Genomic DNA, 22,196 nt, shown 5'->3' with positions numbered 1-22,196 from the left:
TAAGTGTGGAGGCCAAAATCGTCCCCCCAAAAACCTCTTAGGAGTACGTTTCAGGCAATTTAGAGTTGATTGGTAGTACTTTGTAGTGACTTTTTTTTTTGGTCCCTAACATTCAAAAAAAAAAAATCACCATTGTGTCACTACCGAAACGAAAGTTTGTCACTACAGAAATGAAAGTTAAATCCGAAAAAATAACTAAGTGTGGAGGCCAAAATCGTCCCCCCAAAAACCTGTTAGGAGTACGTTTCAGGCAATTTAGAGTTGATTGGTAGTACTTTGTAGTGACTTTTTTTTTTGGTCCCTAAAATTCATCGAGCTCTGGACTTAGTAAAAAATGTTTTCACCATTGTGTCACTACCGAAACGAAAGTTTGTCACTACCGAAACGAAAGTTAAATCCGAAAAAATCACTAAGTGTGGAGGCCAAAATCGTCCCCCCAAAAACCTCTTAGGAGTACGTTTCAGGTAATTTAGAGTTGATTGGTAGTACTTTGTAGTGACTTTTTTTTTGGTCCCTAAAATTCATCGAGCTCTGGACTTAGTAAAATTCTTTTTTCACCATTGTGTCACTACCGAAACGAAAGTTTGTCACTACCGAAACGAAAGTTAAATCCGAAAAAATCACTAAGTGTGGAGGCCAAAATCGTCCCCCCAAAAACCTCTTAGGAGTACGTTTCAGGCAATTTAGAGTTGATTGGTAGTACTTTGTAGTGACTTTTTTTTTGGTCCCTAACATTCATCGAGCTCTGGACTTAGTACATTTTTTTTTTCACCATTGTGTCACTACCGAAACGAAAGTTTGTCACTACCGAAACGAAAGTTAAATCCGAAAAAATCACTAAGTGTGGAGGCCAAAATCGTCCCCCCAAAAACCTGTTAGGAGTAGGCCTACGTTTCAGGCAATTTAGAGTTGATTGGTAGTACTTTGTAGTGACTTTTTTTTTTTTCCCTAAAATTCATCGAGCTCTGGACTCAGTAAAATTCTTTTTTCACCATTGTGTCACTACCGAAACGAAAGTTTGTCACTACCGAAACGAAAGTTAAATCCGAAAAAATCACTACGTGTGGAGGCCAAAATCGTCCCCCCAAAAACCTGTTAGGAGTACGTTTCAGGCAATTTAGAGTTGATTGGTAGTACTTTGTAGTGAATTTTTTTTTGGTCCCTAACATTCATCGAGCTCTGGACTTAGTAAATCTTTTTTTTTCACCATTGTGTCACTACCGAAACGAAAGTTTGTCACTACCGAAACGAAAGTTAAATCCGACAAAATCACTAAGTGTGGAGGCCAAAATCGTCCCCCCAAAAACCTCTTAGGAGTACGTTTCAGGCAATTTAGAGTTGATTGGTAGTACTTTGTAGTGACTTTTTTGGTCCCTAACATTCATCAAGCTCTGGACTTAGTATTTTTTTTTTTCACCATTGTGTCACTACCGAAACGAAAGTTTGTCACTACCGAAACGAAAGTTAAATCCGAAAAAATCACTAAGTGTGGAGGCCAAAATCGTCCCCCCAAAAACCTCTTATGTGCTTTACTAGCATTGGAAAATAATGGGTACAATTTCATCCATTAAAAAAGTAGGCCTACAGAAATTGATTTGATGACTGAACCAATGTAAGACCCATCTTTAATAATAACCATTCATTACTTAAAAGTTAATATCTCTGTATGATGGCATGCACTGACCACACCCCCGAACCGGGGGGTCTGGGGGTCCTCCCCCAGGTGAATTTTGGGAGTTTGTCAGTTTGATACCAAATCCAGTAGAAAACCAGAAGAAATGACGATCCAGAAGAGTGTCAGGAGACATGGTCAAAAACCAGGAGACTCATGCGGGATCCAGGAGTGTTGGCAGCCCTGACACTATGGTAAGGGACTTGGATATTGAATAGGGGGCACTGGCCCAAAAAGGTTGAGGAACACTGCCTTAGTGGGTTGACCTATCAGTCTGAAATTGTACATGGGCATTGACCATTGGCATCAGGTACTTGTGTGCAGTAAAACGTGCAGATGTCTTAATTACAAAACGGTAGAATAGAACTTTTTCACAGCGGTCACCTGTATGCGTTCTGTGTAGTGGTCCAGGAGCAATACGCCAGAGCTGGTCACCTTCTTGGTCTCCACCATGGTCTTCAGGTCAGCCATCAGGGTCATGTGCTTTGACATGTCAGTGGCCAACACCTAGAGGGAGACAGAGAGCAGGAACAAGAGTTGCGAGAGGTGGAAAGTAGGCCTACAGATGAGATGAATCAGGTCAGAATCGGTTCAGGAGGAAAGTAATTTATGCTTTTCTTGAGTAAAAATAGCTATAAAAAGTATTATTCCTATACTGGCACCTCCCTATGTATCATCTTTGAGGATCACGGTAACATTCCCTGGGCACTGTTTCTGACTTTGTTCCCCATTATATTGGTTGTAACATCAAGCTAGAAAATGTAATGCATATTCTACAGGAGTTGCTCTGGGTGATGGCCTCAACTAAAAGCCTAAAATAGAAATGTAAGTCAAAACTCTGCAGTAAAACTGCTTCCTGAATTGAGCTCAAAGTTAACTGATGCGGCTGTGATGTGACGATTCTCTAACCATGTCGATGACGAGCTTGCGGAGGCTCTGGCGCTGTCGCTTGGTGAGGTTCTGAAAGATGTCACAGTTGTCCTGGTGCAAAATCTTGAAGCCCACAGCCAGGTGATGGTTCTCCAGGACCGCCTCATCATTATACATAAGGGCCAGCTCAGAGTCTGAGGAGGGGAGTGACATGTTGTGACTTAGTGAGGAAAAGGGAAAGGGAGAAAGCTAAGAAGGGAAAATATAGTGTCACCATAAGTAGGAGGCCAGGACAGGATATCACAAACAAGCCATTTAATGATGCACCTACAGATAAAGTGGTTATCTAAGTGGGATCCTTGGAGGGGGTGTGTTCAAGCCAAATGAGAAGATGAATCACTATTAATTAAATACGAAAACATTTAAGAGTGACTAGTCTAACAACATGTTTCAATGGTGTCTCCACCATGCTGTCACTATGAATCATTATCGTGTGTACAATTATGTTTTTTTATTCTATTTAAATCTCTGGGACAGAATCATTTGAAATGGGGAGAAATACAATTAAGTCAATCTGAGACATGAAAAAGTTTGAGGTAATTGTGGAGTGAGCTTCTGTGTGTGTGCGTGTGTGTACAGTATGTGTGCGAGTGTGTGTGTGTGTGTGTGTGTGTGTGTGTGTGTGTGTGTGTGTGTGTGTGTGTGTGTGTGTGTGTGTGTGTGTGTGTGTGTGTGTGTGTGTGTGTGTGTGTGTGTGTGTGTGTGTGTGTGTGTGTGTGTGTGTGTGTGTGTGTGTGTGTGTGTACGTGCGCATGTGTTTTGAGCATGCACTCACTGGTGTTGATGAGGAACTGGTTGGAAACCCCAGGGTGATCTACATCATGAATAGCTGCCGCGAACAGAGCTGCAAGGATCTCCAGATCAGTGAACACAGCCTGGGATTGGAGCATGGTAGTACACAAGGGTAGCGACAGAGTGAGGGTGGAGTATACAGGTGTATCAATAGAGTGAATAAAAGAAAGAGCAAATTAGTGATTTCATACACCTGCTCTTGCTTGATCAGATATGTTTCATTCACACTCAAGGCAGAGCACTTATGCAAGTGTAGTGAGTGGGTAAGATTAATAAGTGGTTAAGTTTGTTAAGTTTAGTACACATTAACACTGACTTATTTATTTCTCACTTGATGTTTGATGTGGCATTTGAATGAATTAAAGACTTCAAAGACGAATGATTATTACAAGACCGGTGCCCAATTGCAAACGATGCAAGTCGGTCCCACTGGGTTCAGGGTTGCCAGATCTGCTTATTATAATTTCCCCGCAATATTTTGTTTGAAAATAGCCGATCTACAAGCTCACAAGTGAGCTTGTAGATCTGTTATTTTCAAATAGCTGATGTATATGTTAAAGTGCTCATGTAGCCCATAGTAGCTTATTTTGGGCTGGTTTTCCTAGACCTGGTTGCTTGTTTCTCTCACAGAATCTGGCAACACTGACTGGGTTATGCAATACCCATTGTACCCGTTGTCAGAGTCCCCGTTGTACCCATCTGTCTGCCTGTGTCCCTTTTATGCCCATATATTGAGGTCCCTGATGCCATCAGTATATCGTCGCTGTCGGCCGGAAACCTCACATGTCCAAAACGGTTACTTTTCAGGATTCAATTTTTTTTTTTTTGCAAAAGCAGCAGATCTACAAGCTCAAAACGTGTAGCTTTGAACCACGTTTCGAGCTTGCGGATCTGCTACTATCTTTTTTGGAAAGATTCGTTTTTTGGGCTTTTATGCCTTTGTGTATAGGACAATAGACTGACAGGAAATGGGGAGAGAGATGGGGAGTGACACGCAGCAAAGGTCATCGGGATCTGGACTCAAACCTGCGAGACGCTGTCAGGCTGGCATTGCTGCCTAGGTTGCCTAGACCGCCACACTGCGGCCCAGCCCAGGCCATACTTTTCCTACTTTTGTGTGACGCTGTATGTAGTATGATCAAGTACAGTAGGGCATTAATTTACGAAAAAAAACAAAAAGTTAGAATATGAAGATAGGAGCTTCTTTCGGCAGCAACGATATGCCCATATACAGTATGGCCCATATATGGCATACACGTGTGTGGAGACCTACGTCAAGGGCAGGCGTTGAGAGAAGGACGTGTGTAGACTGGGTGACATCAGCTGCATGGAGGCTGTTGTGGTATGCTACGTTTCCATGGTAATGGTCCTCCAGGGTCATCACATAGGTCACAAAGGTGTCAACTGGGATACGGAATGTCTTCAACAACTCTCGCTCCTGAAAGTGCACAGACCACATGAATGAGTCAGGACATAACCAAACTGTGCGTAGCCAAGTCTAAGTGGATCATCAAAGACACTTACCAGCCCAACCACTATCTGTTAACGCTCCTACTGTCAGGCAGGCGATCAAATGCTGAATGAGCTCAGCAGACTAAGGGACAGTTCTGATAGTCAAGCTGTCAGGTTGCTGAACAGGCACTGCGTCCTGTTGCCAATGTCACAGTGTCAGTCTAACATGCTTACATTGCCATTACACTGCCACTGTCACCTTGCTAAAATAATGGCAGAAAACTAAAAAAATGTTATTTCTTAATCATTTCACCCGAAACGTTTATAACAATATATGACTATTATTGACATACAAATAACGCTGTCTGTCAGTTACATGTATATAACATAAGAGGATTACATTATTATGACTTGGCAGGGACGCAGGAAGTGGGGTGCTGAGGGTGCTGCAGCACCCCCTGCCGTTGTGAGGGAAAAAAAGAAAAGGCTGAACGCGTGCGTGTGTGTGTGTGTGTGAGAGATTTTCTCCGGTGGGCGCGGCTCCCCCAAAATAATTAAATCACATAACCCTAATCCAACCCTAACCCTAACCCTAAAACCGAAATAAAGTAACAAAAAAGTAACTTTATCCGCGGGAAACCCGAAAAAAATCGCGCGCGCGCGCACGAGGGACCCGTTTACCAGCACCCCTTGCTCTAAAGTACTTCCCGCGTCCCTGTGACTTGGGCCAATTTATTTTGCCTAAGTCACAAGATTGGTCAGAAAAAAATGGCGTAAGTCACTTAGGCAACATAAAATGGCCTTGTCACACTTTTGACATAGGCATTATACTAGTGGGGTGGGAACAGCACGCACGCACGCACGCACACACCTAATTGTATTTACCTGGAAGATGGCATACATGATGCAGCTGAGAGGTCTGCCGTTGGAGAGCTCTGCTATCCTGAAGATATTGAAGCTCCACTTATCCAGATCCTCCAGCTCCTACACACACACAAACACACACGCATGCGCGCGCGCACACACACACGCACATATGCACACACGCACATGCATGCGCACACACACATGCACACACCAAAATAAGGTGCCTATTTTACAATGTGTGAGAGAGGGAAACAGTCAGAAAGGAAGAGAAATGAGAAGCAGTGAGACAGAGAAAGAGAGAGAGAGAGAGAGAGAAGAGAAAGAGACAGACAGACAAACAGACAGACAGAGAGACAGACAGACAGACAGACAGTCTATATATGACATTTTGAATCATTACAGTCAGTTCACCTTCTTTTGGGTCTTGAGTCGAACCAATTACTCCCGCGGAGACATCAAATTTCTCTTTTGGGCCTTGAGTCTTGGGACTCAAGGCCCAAAAGAGAAATTTGATGTCTCCGCGGGAGTAATTGGTTCGACTCAAGACTCTTTTGGGTCTTGAGTCTTGGGACTCAAGACTCAAATCCTGGAAATCAAATCCTGGAAATGGCAAATCAGCATGTGTGGGATTTGAAGGTGCAAGAGTCAGGTAAAAGTTGGGAAAATGTCCAAGTTAGATTTGAACTGGGAACCTTCCAGTTGTAAGCCCTGTATCTTAACCACTGCACCACAGTGATTCCTACAGACTTTGTTCACTTGCGTGTTGTTTACTAAAAGATTAGATAAAGGTGCAGGAGTCAGGTAAAAGTTCAAAAAATGGCCTTGTTGGATTTGAACCAACAACCTTCTGCTTATAAGCCCTGTATCTCAATCACTGCACCACTGTAATTCATCCTAATTCTGTTCACTTGCATGTTCTTCATTGAAAGGTTAGATAAAGGTGAAACAGCCACGTAAAAGTTAGAAAATATTCCTTGTTGGATTTGAACTCAGAACATTCTGTGTGCAAGGCCTGTATCCTATCCGCTGCTCCACCATGGTTAATACTTTTTAGGTCTCTTGCAGGCTCTTCACTTAGATAAAGGTGCAAGAGTCAGGTAAAAGTTGGAAAAATGTCCTAGTTGGTTTTGAACTGTGAACCTTCTGGTTACAAGCCCTGTATCTAAACCACTGCACCACAGTGGTTCTTACTCAATCTGTTCACTTGCGTGGTCTTCAATGAAAGATTAGATAAAGGTAAAAGCCAAAGTTTGTATTTTTCCCCTTTTAAATGTCCATTGCCATTGACAATGCATTGGGCGCTTAAAGTTAAATATTTCAAAAACTACAAATAATTTCAAAGTAAAACATCTCAAGGATGCATGCCCACAGTAAGGTGGATTTTTTTAACTGTGAATGGAGTTTCAAGGTGAAAGTGTTTTTTTGAGGTCCCAAATTCGTCCTTCGACCTCCATTATAAATCTCTGAACTTTTAAAGGGGTACAATTCTAAAACTATTAAACATTTCAAAGATTCCTTTCCAGGCAAACATGTCCACAGTAAGATGAACATTTTAAAGCATGAATGGGGTTACTAGCAGTAAGTATGTAGGATTAGCAGCCTGTACTCGTTTCCCTTTAAATGTCCATTGCCGCTTTGACAATGCATTGGACGCTTAAAGTTAAATACCTCCCAAACTACAAATGATTTCAAAGAAAAAATCTCAAGCATGCATGTCCACAGTAAGGTGGAATCTTTGAACTGTGAATGGAGTTTCTAGGTGAAAGTATTTTTTTGAGGTCCCAAAATCTTCCATCGACCTCCATTATAAATCTCTGAACTTTTAAAGGAGTACTATTCTAAAACAATGAAACATTTCAAATATCCCTTTTCAGGCAAAAATGTCCATATTAGGATGAACATTTTAAAGTTTGAATGGGGTTTCTATTCTATGAGACAGACAGACAGACAGAGACAGACAGACCTTGGCCAGATCTTCCTCCTGGTCTGTGTTTACCCCAAAACGAGGCACTGAGGTGCTGGAAAGGCTGGAGCTGTGAGACAGCTTCCTCACCCCGCTGATACGACTCATCGACTTGTCCTTCAGAGTTGGAGATGGGATCTCCACTTCATTCTGCTTGTCTATAGATTTTGGGATCACACACAAACATGCATGCACGCGCGCACACACACACACACACACACACACACACACACACACACACACACACACACACACACACACACACACACACACACACACACACACACACACACACACACACACACACACACACACACACACACACACACACACACACACACACACACACACACACACACACACACACACCCCCATTGTACATGGCTGGGTAAAGCACGGTGGCCGTAAGAGCCGAACGTGCTGCAAAATGACAAACAACACAAGCAACAACAACAAAAACATACCAATTTGGCAATATATAATGTACACATAGTACCCCCTCTTACCTGTGGGGTTCCTCAAGGCTCCATCCCCTTTTGCTGTACATATTGCCCTTGGGGTCAATCCTTTCTAAACATAATATTTCTTTCCAGTTGTTTTACTGATGATCTATTTGCCTTTAAAAAGCAAGGACTAATTGCTGCCGTTGTTGTATTACTTAAGGAGCGTACTTCAACCGTTTTTTAACCGTATCTTCTTCCAAGATGGCACAATTTCCGTTGTCTCCGTTCCGTGTGTCTCATTGGTGGAGTTCTAAATCCTGCCTACCATTGACATCATTGATGGAGATTCTAAGCTAATCGAATCTACAGCCTTTCTCTTCCTGGAGAGTTAGCATGCTGAAATAGAAGCCAATGTTCTTGTATTAATGAAAAAAATAATATTGAAATCTTGTTTGAAATGACCAAACCTGCCTAGTGCCTACCGATGATGATGTCACTGGTAGGCAGGTTTCCTAACTGTCCACAGCCCTAGTCCTGAGACACAGACCGAGTAGACAGAAATGGTGCCATCTTATAATGAGCATTAGTGAGTTGAAAATGGGTGAAGTGGTCCTTTAAGAGACATAAAAAATCTGGATGGACACAAATTTAAGACATAGAAGAGAATCATTTTTGGATATGATTCTCCAGCAATGTTGCCAAGTGGCAACATTTTAAGCGACTTTGGGCTTGTTTTCCTGTAAATTTGCTTGTAAATATTAATAGTTGCGGGTTGCGTTTTCTTGGTCTTGTTTTTAAATGTTTAAACCAGTGGCTCTGAAATCTTTTCATGTCAATGAACCCCAACTTTTAATTATGTATTTTTCTGCAGACTCTCATGTGAAAATATTTTGTGCCAGATTTGTTTTGAAAATAGCAGATCTGCAAGCTCACAACATGTCGCAACACGACGCGTTCTGAGCTTGCTTCTTTTGGGCTTGTTTTCGTAGACCTGGTTGTTTATTTCTATCGCAAAATCTGGCAACACTGTTCTCAAGCCTTTCTGGTCGATACCCTGGGCCTGCTAAGCTCCAACATCTGCTTTGTGTGACCTTTTTAGCGCCTTCAAATTTGATAAATAGGTTAGCTCTGTAGTCAAAACCAGCTTTTCTCAGCTTCAGATTAAGGCATATCTCTCCCCAAAAGACATAGAAATGGTAATTCATGCTTTCATACCCTCAAGGCTCGATTATTGTAACTCTCTGTATGTGGTCATTGATCAGTCATCCTGCAACGCGTTTAAAAAGCAGCTGCCCGCCTCCACCAGTTAAAAAAAGAAAAAAAGGACAACCACATTACTCCAGTTTTGGCCTCACTCCACTGGCTCCATGTCAAATGTTAAGCTTTTATTGTTTGTTTTTAGAGCTCTAAACGGGCTGGCTCCTCTACCCGGACTCCTACACTGTCACACCCCACTTTGAGGTCGGCTGACAAGTTGCTGCTGGACGTGCCTAGAACTAGGCAAAAGAACAGAGGTGACTGAGCCTTTGTGGCGGCTGCCCCAAGGCTCTGGAACAGCTAACCCCTCCATATTTGTTCTGCCCAGTCCCTTGAGGATTTTAAATCTTTATTAAAGACTTACTTTTTCTCCCTGGCCTTCGATATAGTTGAGCTTGACACCCTAGTATTTGATGTGTGCTGTTGTTGTAACCCCTTGTTTGCTTTTGTATTTAATTTGTTTGTGAAATGTTTTTGTTTTTCTTGTTTGTTAATTTATTCTTTCATTTTTGTTTTGATCATTGACCTGTAAAAAGTTTAGTCAACCATGGTCTTTATAAAGTTTGAGTTGAGCTGAGCTATTTCACGGTATTCTGGAAATGCATTGTTAATCTACAAAACACAAACAAACTGAATAAACACATGCACCTGCTATTTCACAACACAACACACTACATTTAGAATAGTGCGACATATTCAGAACGTCAATGCAAATTGAGAGATGATCCAAAGAGGCAACAAATGGAGGTTAAGGACCACACCACAGAAATGAGCCTGTTGTGTTTTGACAATTTGCGGACGTTTCTGAAATGCCATATACTGTATAGTTGTCAAATCGGTGCATGTATTTAAAAAAAATTGCTTGTGTCGTTTTGTGTCAATTCACAGCACATTGGGCCTCACGGCGTGGGCCACCATAGGAAAGCCATGTTGACATGTTATGGATGGTAGCCTTTATACCAGTCAACTCACCCAGGAAGGTGCTAGAGATGTATTCTGACACCTGGTTGCCCGAGCGACTCATCTCTGACAGGTGGGACAGCTCCCTGCTCAGCATCCTCTTGAACTGTAGCAGAGAGCGGGGACAATACATAGATATGGGGGACAGGTGTTGAACACCACAGTGTAGGACTCAAGTGGGTAAACAGACCCCAGTGCTCACTCTTCCCTTGAGGATCACTGGCTTCCTTCAAAACAGGCCTGAAAATCCGCCTTTCAGGAGGCCAAAGGAGGAGGTAAATCTCACTTCTCCCATAGCAAGGCGATGCCATTCACTGCCTACATCCCCCCCCCCCTTTCCACCCTTTTCTACTCTGTACATATTTGTTGATGATATTGTATTGTGGTGTTATTTTTATGCTATGTTGATGAATTGAATACATTTTCTTTAAATGCAAGTCTAAAGGTTTAAGATTACAGTATTACGACAGCTTTGTTATACATATCATACAATGACATCAGATTCATCCGTTTCATTTTTGTGTTTGACATGTGGTGGGTGGGAGATTTAGTGGGCACCAGGGCACACAGTACCTTGTTGGAAGCCATGTCGCTGACAGAGCGGTGTGTTTGAATGGTCTCCAACTGGTCCAGGCACCAGTCCAGTTCTTCTAAGGTTTCCACGGCCAGCTGCTGGTACTGCTGCTCTGACAGTGCTGGCCGGGGACTGGAAGGCACCCCACTCAGGGGAGACCTCCTGGGGACACAATAGCGCAGTGTGGTTTCATTAAAAACATAGAAGGGATCAATCAGAAACACAAATAGAATGGAGAGATAAATAACTAAAGCTCGGAGAGCTTTATATAAACCTCTCTCTCAAAACAGTAAGTATTGTTACAGAAAAGTGGACATTGGATAAACCACAGTGACACAGTAAGAAACGTTTGTCAAACAAAACGTACATAGTGATAACTAATACAACAACACAGCGATATTACCGAAACTTTATATGGGCATTCAAGCATTATGCCATTCCTGCTTATAATGATACAGGAAATAGTGGTTCAAGACATTTCATCCATAATAAAAATGACAATCCTTGTTTTGACTGTATCACTGTAAGAACTACTTACATAAATTATTAACACATGTTAACCTAGTCAGTGAAAGACCATTGGGGACAGAAAGTTGGTACTGACTTGACTGGCGTGGAAACATTGGCAAGAAGGGTGAAGTTGCTCCTAACTGATCGTAAACTGGCCAGGACCTAGGAGAATATAATAATAATAAAAATGTATAGCAGTTTTTCAATCAATGTTACAAACTGCGTTACAAAGCAACACGCAGTGCTAGGAAATACAATAAAATACAGTACATAAAATAAATGATACCTACAGGTATACACACACACATACTATATATAATAACAATAACAGAATAGGAAGTTGAGAGTAAACAAAATTAGGTCTTGATTGTAAATTAGGTACAATTGAAAGAGCTGTATTTCCACAGATAGATTATTCCACAGTGCTTCGATGGGCCACTTTTTGACTGAACTTGGGGCTTTGTCAGATGACCTTAGACTATATAACTTTTGTAAGCTATATAAGAGGAGACAAGCTCATTGATGTATGTTGGGGCTAAACTAATTATAGATTTAAATGTTATCAATAACATCTCAAAATCTGGAGTACTAGTCAAGCTCCTTTCACAATACTGATATGCTCAATGTTTGGCCAGACACTCAACTGCGACAGTTGCCAGCTACTTGTGTCAAGTCAACATGGCAATATCAGCGACGAGCATGTCAACTGTTATTGGCCTATTTAGTATACTAGAGGTTCGGGCCGCTACACGGCTTACACCTACGCCGCACCGCCGATCCCACCGATATGTCTGAGACATACCCATAGAACCCGTTGTACCCGACTGTCTGTGTCCTTTTCAGGAGATCTCTGTATCTGTCTTTGTCCCTTTTATGCCCATATAAATATGGATATACGCCCAAAACCTTTTGTGTTGTTCTTGCATAGAGAGATATGCACTCTGTGGAGAGCCCCTTTCTAGTTAACTATTCATTGGTTTCCAGTGTTACCAAAAAACTATTGCTTTATTTGAATTAATTAAAATATATAGAAAAGAAACCAGCAAAGGAACTTTTTTTTTCTATTTTGTGCTTTGTTTTTCAAAAGAGAATTAATGTCAGCATGTCTTTAGAAGGTTTCAACTTAAAAAGTAGATTACTGCCATTGCCATAGTGACTTGCCACATGTTGCTTTCATTTGCCTGAAGTTTCCATTGAGCTGAGCACCCCAAAATGTCGTGGAATGAGAGTTACTGGCACATGCACTGGTACAAGTGAATAATATTCACGTAATATTCACTCTCTGACTCACTATCATAGACAGTGAGTGTAACAACAGAGTCAGTGCCATGACAAGATCCTTCCTCAAAATCTGCCCTAAACTCAGGAAGTTAGAGCAAGTTTGCTAAAATACGACTTGATCTTTTTTCTTATTTCTCATTATAAATCTATAATGAGATTTCACAAACTAGCTAGATAATGACTATGATACTGACCATGATACTGACCATAATACTAACCATGATACTGACCATAATACTAACCATGATACTGACATAGTACTGACATAGTACTGACGTGATACTGACCATAATACTGACCATGATACTGACATGGTACTGACATGATACTGACCATGATACTGACATGGCACTGACATGGTACTGACATGATACTGACCATGATACTGACATGGTACTGACATGATACTGACTATGATACTGACATGGTACTGACATGATACTGACATGATATTGACCATGATGCTGACATGATATTGGCCATGATACTGACTATGATATTAACCATGATCCTGACATGATCCTGACATGATCCTGACCATGATCCTGACATGATACTGACCATGATACTACTGACCATGATACTGACCATGAGAGTAGGCTGAACAACAAAGGTGACACCAACAAATATTATAATTGACTGAATCAAAGGCAACACTGAGGTAAAGCAGAACCAGAACAGAGCATCCACCAGCTTGTAGGAGATTGTTTGTGACAGTAAGAGCAGTCTCAGTACTGCGCTTGGACCTGAAGTCAGATTGATATTCTTTCTCTCTCCATATAGTTAAGGAACTGGAGATGATTCATATTTTTATACACATACAGAAGTTTGTAAATTGGTCTATAATTGCTTGCTGTGAATGGAGGGGTTAGGCTTTTTAAGAAGATGTTTGACACATTTAAATGTGCGGGCGCATCCAGTGGCCAATGTGCAGTTGGTAATATAGACACAATGTTAGGTCCCTGTATGTACTGTATGTATCTAGAGAGAGAAACGTATGTTTACGTATGTAAACACGGTTTTATGAATGAAAAGTGAACCTGTAACCATGTGACAACTACCCTCGGATCAGGAGCATTATACCAAATTAATCACACCTGTGGGTGCGATGACACCCTATAAGTGCGTCACGCACCCACACACTCTCCCTCTTTCTACCGACTGGGAAGGCATGACAGGGCCAGCCTTCACCGCCGAGTGACAATGAAGGGTTACAGGTTCACTTTTCATTCATAAAACCGTGTTTACATACGTAAACATATGTTTTATTTCATTTCAAGTGAACCTGTAACCATGTGACAACATGGTACATAGTACAGTATACCAAATTAGTCACGAGGAGAGTGAAGTGGCCAAAACCTACAGGTCAAAAGCCATAAAGGAGGAGTAAACCTCATCACAGTAATACAGCAGAACATAACGGAGTTCAAGCACTGTATTGTCAACTGAAAGTCATGTTTACAAAACATTCTCCAGGTTAATACCAAACTGAAATGTTCCAATCAAGGCAAACAAACATTCTGGAGCACAAACCAAGGGTGCTCATATTTAACTGTAAAGTAAATGAACTCAGGTGAAGGTAGATTGGGACACCAGCCAATCCCACCACCAAGTCTACATCAAGTGTGTACAAACACCGCCTCCAAAGGGCCACACACGAAGCCTCATCATCTGAGGCTTCGGTGCCATATCCTGCCCTGCACCTGGGACAGCAAGTCCAGTCTGACTGGAAGACGCCATGGCAGGCCCTCCAGCATCTCATAGATCTCTCTCATCCATGGTCTCTGTGGCCAATTCGGCACCCCCATAGTACCTGGGCGTGCAGCAACCTCACTATCCTGAGGAAAGCAGCAGGAGAGGAAGTGGGGGGAAAAGTTGTATATAGCCTCTGCTGAGGCTATGAAAGGCTCAGAGCATCTATCCCCAGTGGTCCTGGTGGTCCATGCATTGACGACCAGAGAGGACAGTGAGTGTTCTCCTCCGTGGCAAAGAGGTCTACCTCTGCCCGACCAAAGTTAAACCATATCTGGTTCACTACCTGGGGTGCAGGTTGGGGACCTCCCTGTGCAGAGATTGGGACCTCAGCCCACCCTGGCGGTTGATGCAAGACACCACGGCTGTGTTGTCTGTCCTTATCATGACTTGCTTCCCAGACACAATTGGGAGGAAGCATCTCAGAGCCAGCGAACCGCCTCTATCCCAAGGAGGTTTACATGCTACCCCTGCTGTGCAGGAGGCCAAGATAACTTGTGGCGTCAGACATAACTTGTGGCGTCCAAACCAATATTGGACCGGGCGTGTGTGCAACAGGCCCAGTGGCACAGCCTGGGCAGCTGCTGCAAAGAGGCCCAACAGCCTCTAAAACTCACAGACAACGACCTGTGTGACATGCAGTCTGTGATGCATTTCCTGATTGTCACCTTCCTTTTCTGTGTCAGGCATGCTTTCATGGTGACACAATACAGAAGTCCAAAATACTAAAGTGACTGGGCCGGGACTAAGCTGCTCATTCCTGCATTCAGATGCAGGACCCGGAGCAAAACCAGACGTGCCAACACAACCTATGTGTGGCTCCGTGCCAGGCTCTCTGATAGTGGACACACTAGCTAAGCCAGTCATCGAGATAGTTGAACACTCAAATGCCCCTCCACCGCAAAGGGATCAGCACAGTATCCACACATTTTGTAAACATTCAGGGTGACAGGGACAGACCGAACGGGAGGACGTTGTATTCAAAAGCCCTCCCCTGAAAGGCAAACCTGAGAAACTGCCTCTTAGCCGGCCTGATTGGAATGTGAAAATAAGCATCACGAAGGTCCACTGTTGTGAACCAATCGCCTGCCCTTATGGCTTGAAACAAAGTTTTCAACCATGTCATTCGAAAGGGAAGCACCTTGAGGTTGCCTCAAATCCAGAAATGGGCGAAAGCCTCCAGTCCGCTTGGGGACAAGGAAGTAGCTGGAATAAAATCCCTGTCTCATTTCTCCTGGAGAGAGAAGCCTTATTGCACGTTCCCCCAGCAAGGCAGAGAACCTCATTGACCAGAGCGGAAGAACAAGATTGGTCCCGTACGTTTGTCTCCAAAAATCCAGAGTACCGACCATCCACGGACAAGAGGTACACTGACGCCAAGCACTGAGGTTGGCTCTTGAAAAAGGCTGGCACCAGTCAACTCGCACCGTAAGGGGTGCTGGCGGGGCTTGGCAGATCGCCCTGTGGTGCGCTCCCAAGATCGAGGCCGGGAACGTTGAGGGTCCCGCCCCTGCTGCGGAGGATACCCCCGCCTCACAGTCCCATAACTCCAGAGTGGAGCTCGGTTCTGAAGAACGAGGCCGCTGCAAGCCCCCTTGCCTTTCTGGAGGCTCCCAAGCCACCGGCCTCAACCGTTCAGGCTGGCGTATGGACTGAGTGCGCTGCCTGACCTTCTGGGACTCAGCCTCTGCTGCAGGCCCGAACACCTCCCCAGGAGTTATCGAGGCCAGATCAGACTGGCACAGCCACATCTGTCAGTCGTGCCAAGGAATTGCCAAGAACCGTGGCTTGAGTGTGAGCACCCTGGATCACGGTGTCAACAACCTTTTTCAGTTCTGGTAGGAGGTCAGCTGGGTCCTTGGACTCTAGATCATGTATCAGAGCCTCCAGGTACACAAGTAGGAGTGTATTCGTGTTCGCTAGTCTATTGGCCATGGCTGTATACTGATAAGCCTTCACCACCAACCACAACAGTGGACCGGTATTTCTTATTTGGGCTACGGGCAGCCCTATTGCCTGTGGCTGGAGCCCCAGCCAACAGAGCAAAAGTATGGCCCACTCTGGCTATGCCATCTAGCCTGTGCTCTGTAGCACCATGCAGGGTGCTGAGTGTAGAACGGGGTGCAGCAGCCTCCCTGGGCCGTGCCCAAGACCTTTGCAGGTGCTTGACAAAATCACAATACACCGGGAGAGGGGCCTGTCCCCGGTTCCTAGGGTTCCAGTTCAGCACAGAGGCCCTTGGCGGAGAACGTGGAGGAGGCACGCCAGCAGCTACTGCTGCCGTGAGAGCAGTGCCACTATGGAGAAATCACCCAACACAGGATCACCCGGATCCTGCTGAAAGGTTGCGCCTCCTCATCAACATCCACCTCCCCAGAGGAGCCGCAGCCAGAGCTGTCGGTCTTATCCATGTTACCAGAGGTAACAATAGAAACAGCATCAGGATCTGGAAGCCTTGATGGAGAAGCCGTGCGGCCGATCCAGAAGGCGGCGCTGTTGTGCAGCCATACATTTAATGGTCTTACGCATATCCTCCAAGTGCCTCTGTATGAGGACTACTCTTGGGTCATAGACGCGGTCCTGTTTAGTCCGCTTACGCTTCCTACTCGCCTTCCTCCCTACAGCCGGAGGATCCGAACTGGGAGGAACCAGACCCTGGCCAGGTGGCACACCATGTTCTGGGCCATTGTCCCGCTCATCACTTCCCTGAAACTCCATATGGCAGGGAATCCAATACGCCTCTCACTGAATAATCTGGAGAGTTAAATAAGAAACATACATGCAGCAATGTAACATGCAAGCCCAATTCAAGGGCGGACTAAATTGCTGCATTATGACAAGAAAACAACTGTCAGCTGACAGTATAAACAAATACACAAATGTATGAGCCATTGTAAAGCGCTTTGAGTAAGTTTGAGTACTTAGAAAAGCGCCATAAAAATGCAATAAAAATGCAATTCATTTAACAGCAGAGCTAGGCTAACACAAGCCTAGCTCTCCAGTGCTGTGGAGTGCTGCTAGTAAGCTATGCTAGCAGGAGGAAATGTTACTCACGTACCAACAAACTGACATGTGAGTTCAAACAAACAATACAGACGATGAGACAATCTCACAGCACGCCAAGGGGGTGCCTCATAACGGCAGCCCAGAGTAGGCATCCAGCACCGTGAGGAATCAAATCACACATGCAGCAATTTAACATGCAAGCCCAATTCAAGGGCGGACTAAAGTGCTGCGTTATGACAGAGGATGAGACAACCTCACGGCACGCCAAGGGGGTGCCACATACAAGGTAGCCCAGAGTAGGCATCCAGCACCGTGAGGAATTAAAGTCAAATCACAAGCTGGTATAAGCTCTTACCAACCAGGAGGAAGAAAGAGGGAGAGTGTGTGGGTGCGTGACGCACTTATAGGGTGTCGTCGCACCCACAGGTGTGATTAATTTGGTATAATGCTCCTGATCCGAGGGTAGTTGTCACATGGTTACAGGTTCACTTGAAATGAAATAAAACTCACTTGAGCAAAGGGTGTGACGATGAAGTCCTCTGCTGTGTGCCTGAGAGAGAGATGGGAGGAGAGGGGATGAGAGAGAGCAAAAGCAATTATTGAAAAGTGAAATAATAATGCTCCATCTGTGGATTGGTCTTACGCACAGGCATACTATCATGATTCATGAATCATTCTCTCTCTCTCTGTCTCTGTCTCTGTCTCTGTCTCTCTGTCTTCCCCTGTGTCTTACCCCTCACTCGCCAGGGAGTTCCTTGAGACGGTCTTGGGGGACATGTCGTAATCCGAGTCAGAGCGGTAGAGGAAAGACTCTCGTCTCTGGCCCTGAGGGAAGGAGGTGTTGAGGGTGAGTCCTGGGCTCTGTCCCACAGGGGTGTGAGCTGGGGACTCGCCGTTTTCCACTTCACATCTGAAACAAAGAAGGAATAGGGTGCATGTATTTACTGCAGCTCTCTTTCCCCTTCCTCCTGCTCTCGCTACAACTGCCAATAGGTTAAACTCCTATAGCTGCTCCAGACAGTATCCGCATTATTGAGGCTTCAACAACGCCATATCAGTAGAGGAGGGAGACCACTGTATAATGCAAAAAAATAGCTTTAATGCCTTCAAACAGCTATTTTTCAACTTTTTTGTTTTGGTAAAAGAACAAACTTGGCTTATAGAGCAGCATGTGTGTGTGTGTGCGTGTGTGTGCGTGTGTGTGTGTGTGTGTGTGTGTGTGTGTGTGTGTGTGTGTGTGTGTGTGTGTGTGTGTGTGTGTGTGTGTGTGGCGGGGGGGGGGGGGTCATACCCATCAGCGTCTGCATGTGTGATGGAGATGCGTGGCGGGATGCGCAATGGAAGCGTTGTGGGTCGAGACACGTTGCTCTGGACCTCTGGTGAGCGCGTGCGGTCCCGGGGGCGGAGCCAGCAGGGCACCTTCCAGGTCACATGTCAGAGGTCAGGGCACAGGAGGAGAGACCATTAAGTACTCAGAACAGATGAGACAGTCAGGGTTCAATTTGCTGGGGGGGGGGGGGGTTTATGCCTGCCACTGAATTAAATACATGCATTTTCTTTTGGGATATGTTTGATATCTATGTTTGATACTATAACAATTTTATATGAACGTCATTAACCCTGGCATCCCTATTTTGGGAGAATTTGTCTTTTAAGAAAGAAATGTTTATAGCGAAAATATCAGATCTACAAGCCCACAACAGGTTACGTTGCGATGCCTTGTGCACTTGTAGACTGGCTATTTTCCCTATTTGTCGCACGACAAAGTATACATTTAGTGTTTAAGAAAATGTCCCCTCAATTCTTTTTTTGTTTTTTACAAATGGAACCCTGGTGACAGTGGTCAATGCTTATTCCTAAACCGGTTCCATAAATACCTGAAGACTGGAAGAGAGTCTTCGGCTTCTCCCCCTGCGTAGCTCCGCCCCCAACGTGGCTCCCGACGTATAGGAGTGGCTGTAGCTAGATGACTCCGCCTTTTCCCCACCACCTTCTGTATCTGTGTCGTTACCCTGTCAGACAGAGGGACATCAGGGAAAAGAGGGAGGGGAAATAAGAGAGGTGGGGGGAGTTACTGTAAATACAAATAAATATCATAAAAGAAATGTCCTTAACCACTTTATAGCTGGCATCCCTCCTTCATGTCATTGTAGGCAAAAAGTTTCAAAGATTTTCAAACATAGTGGGAAAAAAGCCAATGTACAAGCTCACAACACGTGCAACACCGTTGTACAACAAAGTGGTTAGATGTATGATTAAAATCTATGACATCTAGTCTGATGTATCATCATATTGGCTGATGTTTCCGAACCAGTTTCATTTGTACCATTGAAATTCTGGTGCATCTGACTAGTCCAGACTGAACATTATGTGCCATCTCTGTTTCATAAGGGCTGTTGAGCCACGTGCTATACTCATTACTCACACGGCTAAAATAATGGCAGAAAAGAGAACAAATACATACAGTATGTGCAGAAAACATCAGCTGCATCATGTAGCTAATGCAGGGGAGGGCAACCTTTTCAGGCACATGTTACCTTTAGCCGTTTTCCTGGGCTGGGGTGATCAGCCAGTGACAGTGAGAGCTTTTACATCTTATTATAGGCTGATAATCTGATTAATACAAGCATTGAAAATAAAGAAATAATTTAATTTAATACTAAAATCTAACAAAGATTGAGTCAATAATTTAACATAAAGGTAAGATATATTCTGTCTATCTGGGGAACAAGGTTTGATGCACATCAAACAATAATGGTTAATAATGTTTATTTTTTTTCTATCCACTCAGTTAATCACCTCAGCAGCCCAATCTGATCATCTGGTAGGTCAGAATGAGGTGATTGCACACAGCTGATGTAATGGGGTGTGTGTGTGTGTGTGTGTGTGTGTGTGTGTGTGTGTGTGTGTGTGTGTGTGTGTGTGTGTGTGTGTGTGTGTGTGTGTGTGTGTGTGTGTGTGTCTGGGATAAGGCCTCCACAGACTGAGCTCTACGAGGCTGATCTGCACTGCAGTACCGTAGCAACAAAACACTGGGGGAATGGTAGCAGTTGCTAGGCAACAGTGCCGTGTTGCCTCCATGCTGCGTTTGATGTCGTCCAGACCCAGATGTGAGATGCTCACATCCACAGGCACACACACACACGCACGCACGCACACGCACACACGCACACGCACACACACACACACACACACACACACACACACACACACACACACACACACACACACACACACACACACACACACACATATATACACACACACCAATGCAAGGACACGTACTCTGCATAATCAATAATATAGCCTTTCTGTATTTCTGTATTTTAATAGAGCCTTTCTGTATTTCATCCACGATGTTACCCGTAATCATATAGCTTCATCATACGATGGTGTCGCGCAAAAATAGCCAATTTACAAGCTCACAACACATTGCAACACGGTGTGTCGTGGGCTTGCAGATCAGTGATTGATACAATCTTTTTAATTCTTCTAATAATTTTTTTTTGTAATATTTGATATTTTTGAACATTTTCTGAAAATGCATTTTATTTGTTTTACACTAAAAAAAGATTAAAAAAACAAAACAGAACCTGTAATGACATGCCCAAAATATGGACACCAGGTTGAAAGTTGTTAAAAAGCACATTGCCTGGTGGAAACCGCATATGTCCAAAACTGTTACTTTTCAGGATTCAAATTCAAAAATAGCAAAAATAGCAGATCTACAAACTCAAGGTGCATCGCTTCGCGCCAGATCTGCATTTTTTTTATACTTTTGTGTGATGCTGTAGAATGATCAAGTAGGGCGTTAATTTACAAAAAAAACACAAAAAGTTCAAATATGGAGATAGGAGGTTTCTGCCCGACAGCGACGACATGGTGCTTGATCCCTGGATCCCATTAGAACAAAGATTGTGATCACAGTGGCTGGTTAAGTGGCTCACACCATGTGAGAGGACACTGGAGACTGAAACATTCTTCAGGGAGTAGCCTACTACTGACTGAAGGTTCCGATTCGATTCATACTTTGCACGTCTAAAATAGCTGACCTACAAGCTCAAAACGTGTTGCGGATGTGACGTGCTGTGAGCTTGTAGGTCTGTTATTTTCTGTCAAGCCTAATACATTTGTGTCAAGTCTAATAAATTGGGCTTGGCACGGACAAACCTTCATAGGTCAGAAAAGAGGGCGCTTTAGGTGTGTTGCAATCACCAGGTTAGCAGGCCCTATGACACGGTACACAGTCAAATCGAGTTTTGATTAACTCTATAGGGCATAGAAATGGAATCAAATGGGGTCCATTTGGTTCTCAGGGTTACATAAACACAACTGAATTTTACAGTCTAGGATCACACAAGCATGCATGGATTGCACGCGCGCACAGACATACGTTTGCATGCACATACCAACCTGAGCATACACATACCTACGATATACTGTACATGCGTAGCTCTGTGCCCACTGAATCCATGCGCACACAAACACACACAAACAAACAAACACTCAGTGTTGCTCTCCCGTTTCCCCAAATGTTGTTTTTCCTCTTTCTAATCTGTAGTGTTGTTTTTGAACAAGTGACATCTACAGTGTAACAACGGCAATGCTGGCTGATGTTCCCAATTGATTCCTGAGAGCAAAACACTCCCCCACACTTGATGTGTGGGTGTTTGTTTATGTTGTTCACCTTCTCACCTCTTCTCCATTCACCGACAGCACGCTGCGGCTCTTCTTCAT

At 43.9% G+C, this 22,196-nt stretch overlaps 1 protein-coding gene across 1 annotated transcript in view; it reads right to left on the bottom strand.

Annotated features, from left to right (window-relative positions):
* LOC311055434 (3',5'-cyclic-AMP phosphodiesterase 4C-like) overlaps positions 1–22,196 on the bottom strand; it is a gene marked incomplete at both ends in the record, with an annotated part of 38,079 nt that extends 15,883 nt beyond the window's left edge. The window contains 14 exons of the mRNA XM_084071626.1: positions 2,057–2,179; positions 2,582–2,736; positions 3,378–3,477; positions 4,668–4,832; positions 5,732–5,830; positions 7,677–7,834; positions 10,349–10,442; positions 10,910–11,072; positions 11,515–11,582; positions 17,970–18,009; positions 18,193–18,369; positions 18,751–18,878; positions 19,337–19,471; positions 22,155–22,196. Of these exons, the coding sequence (XP_083927752.1) occupies positions 2,057–2,179; positions 2,582–2,736; positions 3,378–3,477; positions 4,668–4,832; positions 5,732–5,830; positions 7,677–7,834; positions 10,349–10,442; positions 10,910–11,072; positions 11,515–11,582; positions 17,970–18,009; positions 18,193–18,369; positions 18,751–18,878; positions 19,337–19,471; positions 22,155–22,196 (1,647 nt within the window). The remainder of the gene's footprint in view (positions 1–2,056; positions 2,180–2,581; positions 2,737–3,377; positions 3,478–4,667; positions 4,833–5,731; positions 5,831–7,676; positions 7,835–10,348; positions 10,443–10,909; positions 11,073–11,514; positions 11,583–17,969; positions 18,010–18,192; positions 18,370–18,750; positions 18,879–19,336; positions 19,472–22,154) is intronic.

Source organism: Gymnoscopelus microlampas, assembly GCF_963454915.1.
Source record: "Gymnoscopelus microlampas genome assembly, chromosome: 2".
Lineage (NCBI taxonomy): Eukaryota > Metazoa > Chordata > Actinopteri > Myctophiformes > Myctophidae > Gymnoscopelus > Gymnoscopelus microlampas.
The sequence above is the reverse complement of the archived record's forward strand: the minus strand, read 5'-3'. Positions and strand labels throughout refer to the sequence as shown.